The 14975-nt window shown below is 34.3% G+C and overlaps 1 protein-coding gene across 1 annotated transcript; it reads left to right on the top strand.

The window, feature by feature from the left end:
• The first annotated feature begins 9631 nt into the window (after positions 1–9631).
• LOC125670422 (complement C1q tumor necrosis factor-related protein 4-like) lies at positions 9632–14975 on the top strand. The gene is made up of 2 exons (XM_048905575.2): positions 9632–9846; positions 14505–14975. Exons 1-2 carry the CDS (start codon positions 9693–9695, stop codon positions 14927–14929), a joined length of 579 nt encoding a protein of 192 aa, XP_048761532.1. The 5' UTR covers positions 9632–9692; the 3' UTR covers positions 14930–14975.

A 14975-nucleotide genomic window follows, 5' to 3' on the forward strand; every position in this document is an offset into this window, starting at 1 on the left:
TTTTCATATTGTATGTTTTTAAAATCGTGATTTGTAAAAGCTCTTTTAACAACTGTTTTCAAAATCATATATTGACAAAGCCAGTTGTTTTTACATACAAGTTTACCATCAAACCATTCTATAGGTTTCATACCATTTACATCTACAACATCACTAATATACCTAAAACCACTTTTGAGCCAGCTTTCAAAATATATTGGCTTGTGTTTGTATAGTATTTTTTTTATTGCACCATAGAGGCTCTTTTAATAAAGCATTGAGCCTCTGTTCAGTTTTTACTTTTTTACATTCATTAAAAAATATAAGCATTTCCTTGTAAAAAGTGGGAAAGTTTTCCATAATTTTATAATTTTTTATATCGTTGATATTTGTTTTACATAAATATTCAAAGTCAAAATTTCTTTCTTTACATAGGCTTTCTACAAATAAATACAAGGAACTATTCTTGCATAAAATGTTTTTTATCCACGATACTCTTATGGATTTTAATTTTAGTATTATATCAACAATACCAATACCCCCATCCATAATTTTTCCAATCTGTGTATTTCTTTTTATTCTGTCTTTTTTATTCCAAATAAAATTATATAAGATACCTTGTATTTTTTTTAATTATACACTCATTTGGAAAGTTTAAAACTGACCCAACATATATCAACTTTGATATTGCAAGGCTGTTAATTACACACACTTTACCAAAAATTGTTAATTTTCTTTTTTTCCATGATTCAAAGAGTTTTTCTAAATCATCTACAATTTTTGTCCAGTTTTTATTTTGATACATTTCTTTATTATGTCCTATAAAAATACCTAGTGTTTTTATGCAATCATTACTAACATCCACATTTTCTATTTTCTTATATAAATGTTTCCAAGGACCTGTTAGAAGACATTCTGTTTTGAACATGTTTAATTTCATACCAGATACTTTGCTAAATTCTTCTATAACTTCTAAAGAGTATTTAAGAGACATCTTATCTTTTAAAGGGAGGGTACAGTCATCAGCATGTTGTATTATTTTTATGCTGTTTGCCATACCAGGTTTTTGAAAACCTTTAATGTTTGAGTTTGATCTAATACCAACAGCTAGGGTACCTGTAAAGTGCGAAACGAAATCGAAACGAAACGAAACGAAATCTACCGAAACGAAACGAAATTTACCGAAACGAAACGAAACCCACCGAAACGAAATGAAACCTACCGAAACGAAACGAAACAGATTGTATAACCGAACTCTTTCAATTATAATAATTAAAAATGGTATCTTAGGCCACTGTGAAAGTTACCACATATAAATAAAATTCGCCTCCCCTTTGATGTAGGCTTTTAGCTTGAATGTTACAAAGTTTTAAAAGTTGAAAAGGGGGGAGTAAGCACAAAGTGCATATCCGTAGTTGATTAAATGCCATGTACAATTAGTTTCGGATCCATACATTTCAGTCTCAGAGATCTGGGGAAACACACTATACGAAGGGTGGGGTCGCCGACGTTGGATCCGCCTTTGGGCATAGATACATTGTTTGAAGAAGCTGGTGTCTGAGAAAATTTAAAGCAGGAAGAGCTCTTAACCTCTTATTTTATCTCTAACTGCTGAGGTGCGAGTACTTTCAATAATGGAAAAACTCTATACATTTGGGATGTTGCTAAGACGGGGAATTGAAAACGGGACGGAAAACGGATTTTTTTTAATGCAATAATATTAGGAGGAGGTCGGTATTTTGTAAACTGAAAAGGCTTATGAACAAAGGGATTTTAAGCAGAAATCACAAAGAGAACGGGGGGACATATTCAGAATCCACCGTTTGATATACTACATACAAATACACAATATCCACATGTATACATATATTTGTCTTTAGAGCAAAAAATACTGAAACATGTATTTATGCCCAAAATCGGATTCAACGCCGATGACCCCATCCCTCGTTTAGTGTGTTTCCCCAGACCTCTGACCTGTGAGACTGTAACCTTCCGTTCTGAAATTTATGGATCCGAAGTTAATTGCACATGGTATTTATGTACTTTGTGCTTACCCCCCTCCCCCTTTCCAACTCTTAAAATTTTGTATCAGTCAAGCCGAAAGCCTACATCAAAGGGGAGGCGAATTTTATTCATATGTGTAAACTTTAACAGGGGCCTAAGATACCATTTTCAATTATTATAATTAAAAGAGTTCGATAATACAATCTGTTTCGTTTCGTTTCGGTAGGTTTCGGTAGATTTCGTTTCGTTTCGTTTCGATTTCGTTTCGCACTTTACTGGTACCCCAACAGCTAATATTTCTATTACGAAGAGGAATAAAATTGCCGATATAGGGCATCCCTGTCTTATACCTTTATTCATATTACCTGTTTTAGATATCCATCCATTGTTTTTAATTCTAAATTTGTTGTATAATATGCTTATCCATTTTAAAAACTTTTCCCCAAAATTATATTTGTGAAGAACTTTTAACATAAAATGCCATTCAACTGAATCAAAAGCCTTTTGGAAATCAAGAAATAGTAATATAGATTCTAAGTTATTTTCTTCGCAATACTCAAAAATATCCACAATCAGTCTTGCATTTAGAGCTATATTTCTTCTTTTTATATATGCTGACTGATTTGCATTTATTGCATTATCCAATATGTTTTGTAGTTTTTGGCTAAAATAAAGGCAATTATTTTATAGTCAGTATTTGTAAGACTTATAGGTCTGTAATTGCATAAGTTTTTGGGTCCCCCTTTTTAAATAAAAGTGTTATTAAAGATAATCTTTGTGTTTGTGTCATTTTATTTTTTTCAAAAATGTCTTTAAGTGTACAGTAGTATAAATCTTTTATGTTTTCCCAAAAAGTTTGATAAAATTCACAAGGTAAACCATCAAGTCCTGGTGATTTGTTTTTCTTCATATTGAATAATGCTTCTTTACATTCTGTTAAAGTGGGAAATCCGTCAAGTTCAAATTTTTCTTCATCATTTAATATGTATTCGAGTTGTATCTTATTGAGATACTCATTTATTCGATTTATATTTCCTTGTTTAGATGTGTATTGTTTTTCAAAAAAGTTGCATGTAGATTTTAATATTTCATCTTCATCAACTACAGTAACATTATCAATATTTAAAGATTTGATTACATTTGAAATCTGCCTTTTCTTTTCAAGATTTAAGAAATATGAAGTATTTTTCTCTCCTTGCTCAATCCAGTTTGCCCTAGAACGTATTTGTGCGCCTTTTGCCTTTTTATTAATCAACTCTGATAATTTATGTTCTAGATTTCTTTTTCTATTCATGTTAATTTGATCGTAAGGCAACTCTTCTATTTTACTTAGCTCTTCTTGAATTAAGTTTATTTTGTTTTTGTATGAAATGGATAATCTTTTTGAAAAATTTATACAGAAATTTTTAATATTCATCTTCAATTTTTCCCATGATTCTGTTGGGTTTTCTTTATCAAAAATGTAATTCACGAGGAAATTGTTCATTTCTCTGGTAAAAGTTTCATTTTCAATTAAAGATGTGTTAAATTTCCAATATCCTGGACCTCGTAAGTTTTTATTTATAATTAAAGTTAAAACAATACACCTTGATCAGACATTCTTGTTCCGTTTGAATGTGAACCTGGAATATTCTGAAGTTTAATGTTTTCATATTGATAACAAAAATCTTTTGATAATAACATATAGTCAATTCTACTTGTTGGAATATTTTCACCATTACACCATGTATATCCTTGTTTGTCCCCCTTTATAGTTTTCCATAAATCATGTAAATCTAATTTTTCTAGCATCTGTTTTAAATATATTGCGCTTTTATCATCATTTACACAGTTGAAATCTCCACATATCAAAATATTTTCATAATTTTCATTATACTTACTGATCCATTCTTTAGCACGCTTAAAGAAAATACATCTGTTGTTAATTTCATTTGGTGCATATATATTAACAAGCGTAATAGTTTTGTTATCATATTCAATATTTACAAGAAGCTTTCTACCATCATTTGACTTATGTTTGTTGATTATTTTCAATGGTAGATCTTTTTTAAATAATATAGAAACTCCCCTACTATATGGAGAATCTGAATAGCAATGTAAAGATAAACCTTTCCACCTTGAATCATAAATTAATACATTTTTTTCAATATAATGAGTTTCTTGAATGAATATGATATCGAAACAGCTATCATTAATCCATGTATAAAATTTAATTCGTTTTTCTGCAGTGTTTAAACCTCTGCAATTTACCAAAATTATTTTTAGATTATTCATGAAAGTATACATTTACTGTACATAACAACATTCTTAAGATTTCATTTGTTTCTTAACTATTTTCCCCTTGTTTTGACCTCTGTGTTCGGCTAGTAGACGACGACTTGGCATCTTCACGCTTGATTTTGGCGGCCATACCATCTAGTAAACGCCCAAGTCTGTTTTGGCCCGGCCAGTGCTGCATTACTGTGTGCGTGGTGCCTGAAAAATTCAGCCCACTACCCCAGTACACATCCCAAGTGGACTCTACTAGTATGTCTGTTTTTCTGGTATTCTTTAAGGCATCTTTAAATTTTGAGCATTGCTTCAGCTTGGCTTCCAGAATTTCACTCATGACGGTATCCTTCGTAGTAATCCAAGAATACGACTCTAGGACCCGATTTCCGATGCGCTTCGCATGTAAAACTTATACGGTACCAATTTTGATGCACCAGATGCGCATTTCGACAAATAATGTATCTTCAGTGATGCTCAACCGAAATGTTTGAAATCCGAAATAACTATGAAGTTTTAGATCTAAATATAGCCAAAAACAGCGTGCCAAACAAGTGGAGCCAAATTCGTCCAAGGATAAGAGCTATGCATGAGGGAGATAATCCTTAATTTTGAAATGAATTTCTAACTTTTATAACAGCAATTAAATATACATCCGTATTTTCAAGCTAGTAACGAAGTACTTAGCTACTGGGCTGTAGAGACCCTCGGGGACTAACAGTCCACCAGCAGAGGCCTCGACCCAGGGGTCGACTAAGGCAGTTTCCGCTTTACTGACAGATTCTGCACGGCTCAGGTCTCCTGATTGAAGGGATTTGGCATGCTGGTAAGCATGTTCAGCAGAACGATAAGTTGTTCCAAAAACCTTAATCTCAGTGGGAAAGAAGTTTGATAGTGGATTTTCATTTCCAGAGAAACATATAATGTCTTCTTGTGTGGCGACGTACAAACGACACTTTTCCGAGCCAGGATTATGCCCCGGTCGCTTACAGATTCTGCAACATTTTTCATATTCACAATTACTTCTAAAGTGGTCTTCTGCCCAACAATTTGTACATTGTTTTCTCTTCTCCCGAGTAGGCTGTCCTTTATGTGATATAGTGCATCGTAAACCCGCACATGTGGCGGAGTGGGGCAAAAATTTGTCATCGTCCATTGGTTCTATATATACAAAACGATTTCCATTCATGACATCGGTCATTCTATGAGTTTTTGGGTGCCTTATTTTTTCATATTTGATATCGCTGGTCAGCTTTGCTCCAAGATTTTCAAGCATATTTTTAACACAACTATCGTCTACTGATAGAGGAATTCCTTTCACTAAGACCCGAATTACATTTTTGTCTGGAGTCTCTGTTCCTGCGGAATATGGATTGTTATCAAATACTTGGACGGTCCTACTTCCGAGAGTAAATCCTCCACTTACTAGAGTGTTTCTACTTTTCGCCGATTTGATATAGATCCGCCACAGATCCCTGTCCCTCTGCACACATAGCACATCTGGAACTACTGCTCCTGTCGCCTCCAGGATATCATAATCAGAAAAATATTTCTCTTTATTTGTTTGTATGTCTCTATTTCTTAAATAAACGGGCTTCATAGTTTGTTTCCATTCCATATTTCGTATATGAAAAGTTAAATAGTAAACACAAGTAGACACCTAATGTTTATACACTGGTAATCCAAATCGAAAATCAAGCAGAAAATTCAATTAAATTCATACAAAGAGTTGAACATCTAATCACTAAGTCACTGCAGGTAAACATGAACGTGAACACTTACTCACTGTTTTATATTGTTAATCCAAATCGAAAATCAAACACGAAAACAAACACAAAAAACACCAAAAAAAATCTCACATATATACAAATCGGCACAGCAAGCTTACATGTAACCGAAAATCAAAATAAATGTGATTGCCAGGCCTCTTTATAGAAGCCAAAAATGTCGAAAAGACGGAGCCAGATCGCAAACACGACCATTCACTTGCTCGGTCACGTGACAGTCCTCTTGCTTGTAGGAGTTGTGAGATTGATCACTGTTCGTTATCTTCACCTTTCATTTAAACATCTCATTATACATGTATATATATTTATATATTATGTTATATGGACAATAACATTATATCAAATGGTTGGGCTGATGATTCATTAATTTTTGTAATTAAAAAAAAATGTCATTTTAAACTTGGATGCCACTACACTGTACCTTCATATTTGGAGAATGGGAGACTTGCACAAAAGTCAATCATTTTTCCATTTTCATTGTTTACAATATTTCTAACAGTCAACCAAAATTGTGATATCAGTTGTTGAATTAGAGTTGAGATACAGCATTCACACTTCTTTAATTGTTATGCAATGTCATTTTATTGAACATGCTATTTTCTATTAAGCAATCTACATGTATATGTAAACAAATTGTGTTCAGAATTGACTTGCAAATTGAGACAAATCTGTTTTAAACAAAACTTTTACTATTGTATTTAGCCTATTTAAAAAAAACCATGTTTACATAACAATGAATTCTGTATCTTCCATGTATCTCGACCAATGTCCATTAGAAATACCTTAGTTATGCATTTAAAATTGCGTTATTGCCCCTTTAAAACGAAGTTATCAGTAGTCGAATTCAGTGTGCCAAGAACGGTCTAACAATCGGTATGAAACACGTTAGACAGTATTTGACCCAATGATAGATTGTTTTGGCTATATTTAGCTCTAAAGCTTCATAGTTATTTCGGATTTCAAACATTTCGGTTGAGCATCACTGAAGAGACATTATTTGTTGAAATGCGCATCTGGTGCATCAAAATTGGTACCGTATAAGTTTTACATTGTATTGGCAAACTAGATCATTATAACGACCATAGAATTTGCGAAATGCTGACTTTAAACGAAACTGTTGGAACCCCTGCACCATCAACTTTTTTGTCAGTAGCCTGCTTCGATTTAAAACTGACCATAAGCAGAAGAAATTCTTGCGTATCGAATCAGTTGAGAGATATAAACACCATATACAGGTGAGAATGGAATATTGCTACATAAATATAGGAAGTTGATGACGGAGAAGCTGAAATCATCCCGTTTGTCATAAAGTTGAGTTGTTAGTTTGCTGTTAATATCTATTTTCAATATAATATGTAAGTATGAAGCAGAAATGGACGACTCTGTGGTGTCTTTTATTTCGAGTTCACAGGGATATATCGAATCGATATACGAATGAAAATTATCATAGTAGATGTAAAACTTATACGGTACCAATTTTGATGAACCAGATGCGCATTTCGACAAATATTGCCTCTTCAGTGATGCTCAACCAAAATGTTTGAAATCCGAAATAACAATGAAGTTTTATAGCTATTATAGGGAAAAAGAGTGTGCCAAAAAAGTGGAGTCAAATTCATCTAAGGATGAGAGCTATGCGTGGGTGACGTATTTTCAAGCTAGTAACGAAGTACTTAGCTACTGGGCTGTAGATACTGCGCCGTCGATATATCTAAATGTCGAATTGAAGGCCACAGCAAGATATTTTTTTCTTCTCACGTTGAATTTTTGAATCAATTCTGCTTCAAAAGAATACAAAAAACAGGTCACCTAACAAAGGAGCACATTTCGTGCCCATGGGGATTCCAACAGACTGTTGGAAGACCTGGTCACCAAAGACCACGAAGATTTTGTCAATGAAGAACTCCAGCATATATTTTATTTCAACTTCAGAGTACTTTTGCGTGGAATCAGAGTGGCGTTGAACAAAGTAATTTTTGGATGACTGATCACTAGATAGGAAAGATGTCAAAAAGTCTAGTCGTTAATTTATCGCGAGGAATGGTCGTGTAAAGTGTTGAAAAGCCATACGTGTTGATGTTGTTGATTTGAGAAACGTTTTGCGATTTCAAGATTACTAAAAGTTCTTTAGGAATTTTTAGAATTCGCATTTCATTTACACCACGTCTGGCATATGTAGTCGCACAGAACGTTTAAAGTTTCTCCTTCACAGCTGTTAATATTTTCGTGAGGAGCAACGATAGGGGCTTGGTAGAACATTTACTGGATCCAGCAGTGTATATTTGTTTGTAAGGGTTTTATGAAGTTTAGGAATGCAGTATAGGTACGGTAGCTCATATTCATCCGACCTATTGACCGGGATATTAAATGTTACAGTAACTATTCATTCCGAGACGAGGTCTTCAATGCAAATACCACCAGCAATTATCTTCACGAAAAAAGGTAAGTAAATATCTTTAAATCATAAACATGGTCGAAGACCGAATAAAGGCTTTGAACCTAGCCAAATGACCCTAATTTCATTACAACTGACCAGGTCGGTAGTGGAAAGACTTACATATTCACTTAATATTAAACTTCCCAATTAGGCCTATTAAACTATTTTAATATATCCAGGCATATCCTGGATTAAATATAGGATTCAATACACAAGAGCATTTTCTGCAAATGATCAATTTTTTTTAAATCGAGACAGGATATTGACAAGTTGATATTACATCAGTTTCGATAGTCTCGTTTAAAGTCAGCATTTCACAAATTTCATGTTAGTTATAATGATCTAAATTTAAAATACAACCTGCATTAAATCGATACTTTCTGGAGTATTTCATACCGATTGTTAGGCCGTTCTTTACATGCTGATTTTGACAACGGATTACTGCGATTATCTGATCTAGATGTAAGACTCATAATAGGTGTGATGTGACCTGTCAAAAGGGAATGTTTACTCCTCCTAAACTCTTGATTCCATCTCTGCTGTTTACAATGTCCATATCCTAGTCGGCGCGGGTTCGAATCCTGCTCGCGCCGGTAAGTGAGAAAGTTTCCCAATTTACTTTCGGTCGAATCCTGCTAGTTTCCCAGTTTACTTTCGGTCGAATCCTGCTCTCGCCGGTAAGTGAGAAAGTTTTCGAGTTTACTTTCGGAAGGTCGGTTGTCTCTTCCCAGGTACATTGTATCTGGTTTCTCTCTTCCACCAATAAAAAACTGGATGCCACCAGATAACTGAAAAATTGTTGAGTGTGGCTGAAAACATCAACCAATCAATCAATATTCGCAATATACACAATTTTATGAGATTGATCACTGCTCTTTGCCTTCACTTTTTCATTAACACTTCTTTTATCTATCTAGTTTGTAATGATGATCGCAGTTTTGACTAATTACGAAAAAAAATGACAGAATTCTTCAAAGAATGCAGAAGATTTTCAATCTTTTTAAGTAGTTTTGGTCTTATATTGACTTTGATTATCGTATTTCCTAGCTCAAAACTTCTGCTATATGCACAACGTTAACGCAGGAGGTACCAACGTTAAATAAATCATCACTTTCAAAGTCGAAAATAATAAATACGTTAACGCGTTTCCGTACTACTGGGTCTTTTTATATAAATCAGTTCTAGGCCTTATATCACTCTATCTTGAATTACACGAGATGGACGTCTACAAGGTCCTTGTACTGGCGTGTATTGGAGGTATATATGCTGTCTCTGGGCTGCTCTTGGACACCTATAATGGTGGAAATGAATGTGTAACAAGACATGAATTTATGACTGTCATTGCAGCTCTGAATTCTTCTATCATCAAGGGTAAGTGACCACAGGTACTTGGGTACATGTATCAGATGTGCAAGCATCTTTGATAACCCTCTCTGATGGTTTTTTTAAAGCTATATTTCCTTGATTTAATATTTTGATCTGATTATCATTCGAAAGTCTAATAGTCCCAATCGAAAATTTTAAATCAAAATAGATGTTTTGCACACATAGCGTCGCCATATTGAATTACCTTATTACATATGCGTGTCAAAGGTCATAGGGGAAAACGATGTAGATTTCATGAACGCCGTCTTTTAACCTGTACGCTATGTTGCTTTCTTTTCAGACGCTTTTGTGATCTTTACCTATATTTTGACAAGATGTGCTTAAATCATGTATATTCTGAGGACCAAACGTTTACTTTAGCAAACCTTCTTTTGGCAATTTACTGAATATTACTGTCATATTTTATTTGCAGTTAGGCCTGGTTGCTTTTTTCTTATAATTATTACGAAGATCCCACTTGATAATATAACCATTTTGCAATCTAATTGTAAATTCTGAATCTTACATACATGTATGTGAAGAAATTCGGTGATACCCGTATACCGGCTGCTGGACCAATTACAGCGTGGCCTGGGGGTACATACATGTACATATACTTTCAGTGGTACTTTCACAGGGAGAATAAATTATAGGGCCTAATGATTTAAACTAGCAATGAATGCGTAAACCATGACATTATTATCCACATTTGTAGCATCCCTTTTCAAAGGGGATGAAAAAGTTGACTAATTATTAACAACTAGATCTATATAGATAAAAATGATAACATACCCCCCTAAAAACAAACACCACAAAACAAATAACAACAACCATAAAAAGGCACTTCAAAATCCTAATTCGGAGGGGGGGGGGGCATGCTTTATAGCTTAATTCATCGGTTCAAACTTATATTTGCACTGTCATTTACTATCACATGCCTTGGAAGGGGAACCAGCCGATAAATCGAACTGTTTTATCATTTCAAAAGAAAAAATGTATATTTTTCAATAAAAGACTGTTGATATCTTTTCTCCATGTATAATAAATTAGTCTACTTCATTGGGATAAATTTTAGAGGGCCGATGCCTGTAATCGATAGAAAACATCACAAGTGAAAGTAGCTAGCAGACGTATTTTCTAAACACGTACAAATCTTCCTTACCAGCTCAAATTAAATGAATATGAATGAAACATTATAATCTGCAATTCTTAGCCGTAATTGTAATTAGTATGTTCTATGACTGTTTTATGTTGATGCTTCTTTATATTATGTGGATACTTCATTACGTTATGTGCAAACATCGTTATGGTATGATAAACTTTCAAGGGATCGAGATTGATACTGATGCAAAATGGTGCGCTCAAATTTAGACGGTGTATTATCGGAATTATTACATTGTAAATTGGGCTGATTTGTACCATTTCAAAATTTGTCATCTTTTCGTTATTTCGAGGCGAAAAGACGACAGGATGACAATTAGCGACTGCATCAAGTTAATAACATGAAATAAACGCGAAGAAATAATTTGCCAATTAGATACTGATCGAATGAAATACACAAAGAGCATCGTATATATACAACACATTAAATTCTTGCAAAATACAGTGCATACACATAAGTAATGAATATAGCATGCTTGTCTATAGAAATACAGCTATTCACATGTATGTGCACTTTCAAAATGTTAGATGCTCTTTTTATCTCGACAGTTATAATACGTTGTGATTCCATTCTACAGACTGCGACCCACTGAACCCACAGGTACCTGAAGTATGGACACTACTATCCCCCTTCTGAATTTTTTTTCGGTGATAGTTTCTCCGAAATGTGTGAATTCCCTGTCTATCCCATCCCAATTTCGATTCATGTAATCGTTTCACACTTTTTGTAAGCTTTAGAGATTGGCCTTCTACCGGTATGATAAAATACCGGTAGAAGCTTACAAAAAGCGTGAAACGATTACAAATAGGATAGCCAGGGAATTCACCGATTGCGGAGAAATTATCGCTGCAAAAAAAAATCAGAAGGGGGAGTAGTAGTGTCCGTATTTCAGGTGCCTGTGACTGAACCTATGCCAATCAAGAAATCAGGAAATATCAAAGTAGAATATTTTTCCTTATTGAATGCTTGACCGCTTAAGTTTTTTGCAGTTTCTGATCATGCATGTGCATGTCCACAGTACATGTATTTGGATAAATTGCATGCACAATTAAAGATTTATAGATAATTGTATACAAGCAAGAATAATTATCGATAACATACATTTTGGGGGTGAAAATACGGGAATAACATGCACAATGCAAAATAGGCATTTGATTACACATGAATATATATAAAAGAGAATATAGTTCAAATTTCTAAATTGTGTTGTCTCTTCGGGATTCACAATTATTTATCGTCACTTTGCATGCACATGTATGAGAGAGAGAGAGAGAGAGAGAGAGAGAGAGAGAGAGAGAGATCCTATATTTCGATGTACAATGCCATTTGACAGAAAGTGTTAGCTTTCACAATTTGATTTACAAGCATTCATGAATTTCAACTATTTTATTTACAATATAGTGGAAACTTACAAGAGTGATATCGGTGTTCATATTTGAACTCATAATTAGAAATTATAAAAAAAATATTAGTTTGGGTTTGGACATAAAAATGTTCAATTGTAAAATACTAAAAGTCTCTAAAATTGCAGAAAACTCTAAATTTAACAATTCCTTCTTGATATTGAGATATACAGGCACGTAGCATTGTTTTTTAAAGTAGGGGAAGGGTCAGCCAGGGTTCACTTCGCACTTGCATCACAAGCAAGAAAGTACTTCTGTCCAAATCTCAATATCTTGTAAATCGTAGGGGGGGGGGGGGGGGGGGGGGGGGCAAAGATTAGTTCACTACACGTATTCTTCAATTCAGAACTTCCCGTGGGAATCGGGGTTAGAATATGTCCTCAGCACCCCTTCCTTGCCATAATAGGGCGGTCCTTCGGATGAGACCGCAAAAACCGAGGTCAGGTGTGGCACGATAAAGATCACTCCCTGCTCAAAGGCCATAAGCGCCGAGCATAGGCCTAAATTTTGCAGCCCTTCACCGGCAAGGGTGAGGTCTTCATATTCTGTGAAATATTATCGAGAGGGACGTTAAACAATCTATGTAACCAAGCAATCAATTCATCACTACAAATATCAACTGCCTTGAAATCACTACTACTTTAAAGATAAAAAAATGGGGAGGGGCAGCAAATCAATCGAACTGGGATTTGTGTGTTAAAATAAGGAAAAATAAATTGTAAAAAGGGGACAGACTAGACCCCCTGCCCACCCCAACCCCCTGTTCCAATGTGTCTGGTAGAACATTTACACAAAAGAAATTATTCAGTAGAATACAAGTATCTGAGCACCATAATTTATTTTTAAATGTTTCCTTTTTTGTAAATCCAATTAATTTGTTTAGTGGTTTTTTATCCGATGCGAAAGTCGCTAGCTATCGTTTTGTCGTCTTTTCACCTCGAAAAACAAGTCTTGAAACACTCTGTTTGAATTAGAGCGCACTATTTTGCATCTGTATCAATCTCGATCACTTGAAAGTTTATCATAACATAATGATGTTTGCACATAACATAATGATGTAACCACATAACATAATGGATCGAATTAATGCAATGATGTAACCACACCACATAATGATGTAACCACATAATAGCATAAAAAAAATCGACGTAACGTAATGATGTAACTATATGACGTAATGATGTATCGACATAACGTAATGATGTAACTATATGACGTAACGATGTATCGACGTAACGTAATGATGTAACTACATGACGTAATGATGTATCGACATAACGTAAGATTGATGTACACTATGAAGCAGTAACAGTGTTCCATAGACGTATCTTTATCAGGTCTAGATACCACGATCAGTTTAGCAATGACTAATGACGATGTTGCTATGCTTATTGGAGATTGTTCCCAATGTATGCATGCTTTCTGAACCTAGAATTGATAGCAGAATTATAGACTTCCTGGTATTTTGTGGGTTTTTTTTTCGATAATCATATAACTGGATATTTTTAGCGACGATTTTAAATAATTGTGGGACTCGACTGCACAATCCATAGTTAGTTAGCTAACCAGATATGTGAGGAATTTTAAAAGGACAGATAGTATATCTGTATCAGCATATCAATCACACCAACAAGTTCAAGGATGGCTACTTACATGATTGTTTTCAAAACCAGTTGACGACAATTTATCACATTACATTGTATTTTCTTTCCCTTATATAAGACTGGTTATTTTTGTCAGAACCGTAACATTTTGCTACCAACAAACTTTTTCAAATTTGATGAAAATGAAAGCTAAATTTATGTTTTATAAGTAATTTATGTATTTAAATTAATTTATTCCCATGATTTCTCAATTAAGTCCAAAAGAGTGGAGAAAGTTTAGAAAGAGTTATATAGAGAGGGCACGTCGCCGATTAGTTACATGACCTCTGCACAATCTCATCCGATCTCTCATCACTTTGATTTGATTCCATAAAATCGTAATAAAATTTCATATAAGAAGTTTTGAATTTTGTTCTCCAAGTTGTTAAACCTGTGCAGTAGTCGCTATAAATAGATTGATACTAGTTTTCATTATTTCTATTTTTGTACATTTAGAAAAACAGAGGTCTAACATAGCCTTCGTTGCTGAATTAAATCAAGACATAGTCAATCCATCAACTGGTTTCCATATCATCTTTGACAAAGTAAAGCTAGACATCGGTGGGAATTACAGAGCAAATCACGGCGTTTTCATCGCTCCATACCCAGGAATATACCACTTTGCTGTAGAATTGTCGTCGCCTCCACAATCTAACGATCATGATTTACATGTTCGAATCATGAAGAAATCAGAAGGCGTTGCCATAACATTTCTAGATGACAACACGCATCAATACCTCCGAAGAACTGCTTCAATTGTCTTAGAACTGGACACAGGCGATGATGTGTGGTGCCTAATAGATCATGCTACCGGCTCGAATACAATAGCATATGGCTATACATCTTCAATGTTTTCCGGATTTATTATCCATCCTCTGTAAGATATGGTACATAACTTATTCAATAAATATTATTTCCAGTATGGTA

This window comes from Ostrea edulis, chromosome 4 (assembly GCF_947568905.1).
Source record: "Ostrea edulis chromosome 4, xbOstEdul1.1, whole genome shotgun sequence".
Lineage (NCBI taxonomy): Eukaryota > Metazoa > Mollusca > Bivalvia > Ostreida > Ostreidae > Ostrea > Ostrea edulis.

What these genes read in the sequence shown, in the direction of transcription:
- LOC125670422 (XM_048905575.2), top strand. Translation starts at nt 9,693, where the DNA reads ATGGACGTCTACAAGGTCCTTGTACTGGCGTGTATTGGAGGTATATAT. An exon ending in GAATTCTTCTATCATCAAGG is followed by an intron (nt 9,847 to 14,504) that starts GTAAGTGACCAC and finishes TTGTACATTTAG; the next exon opens with AAAAACAGAGGTCTAACATA.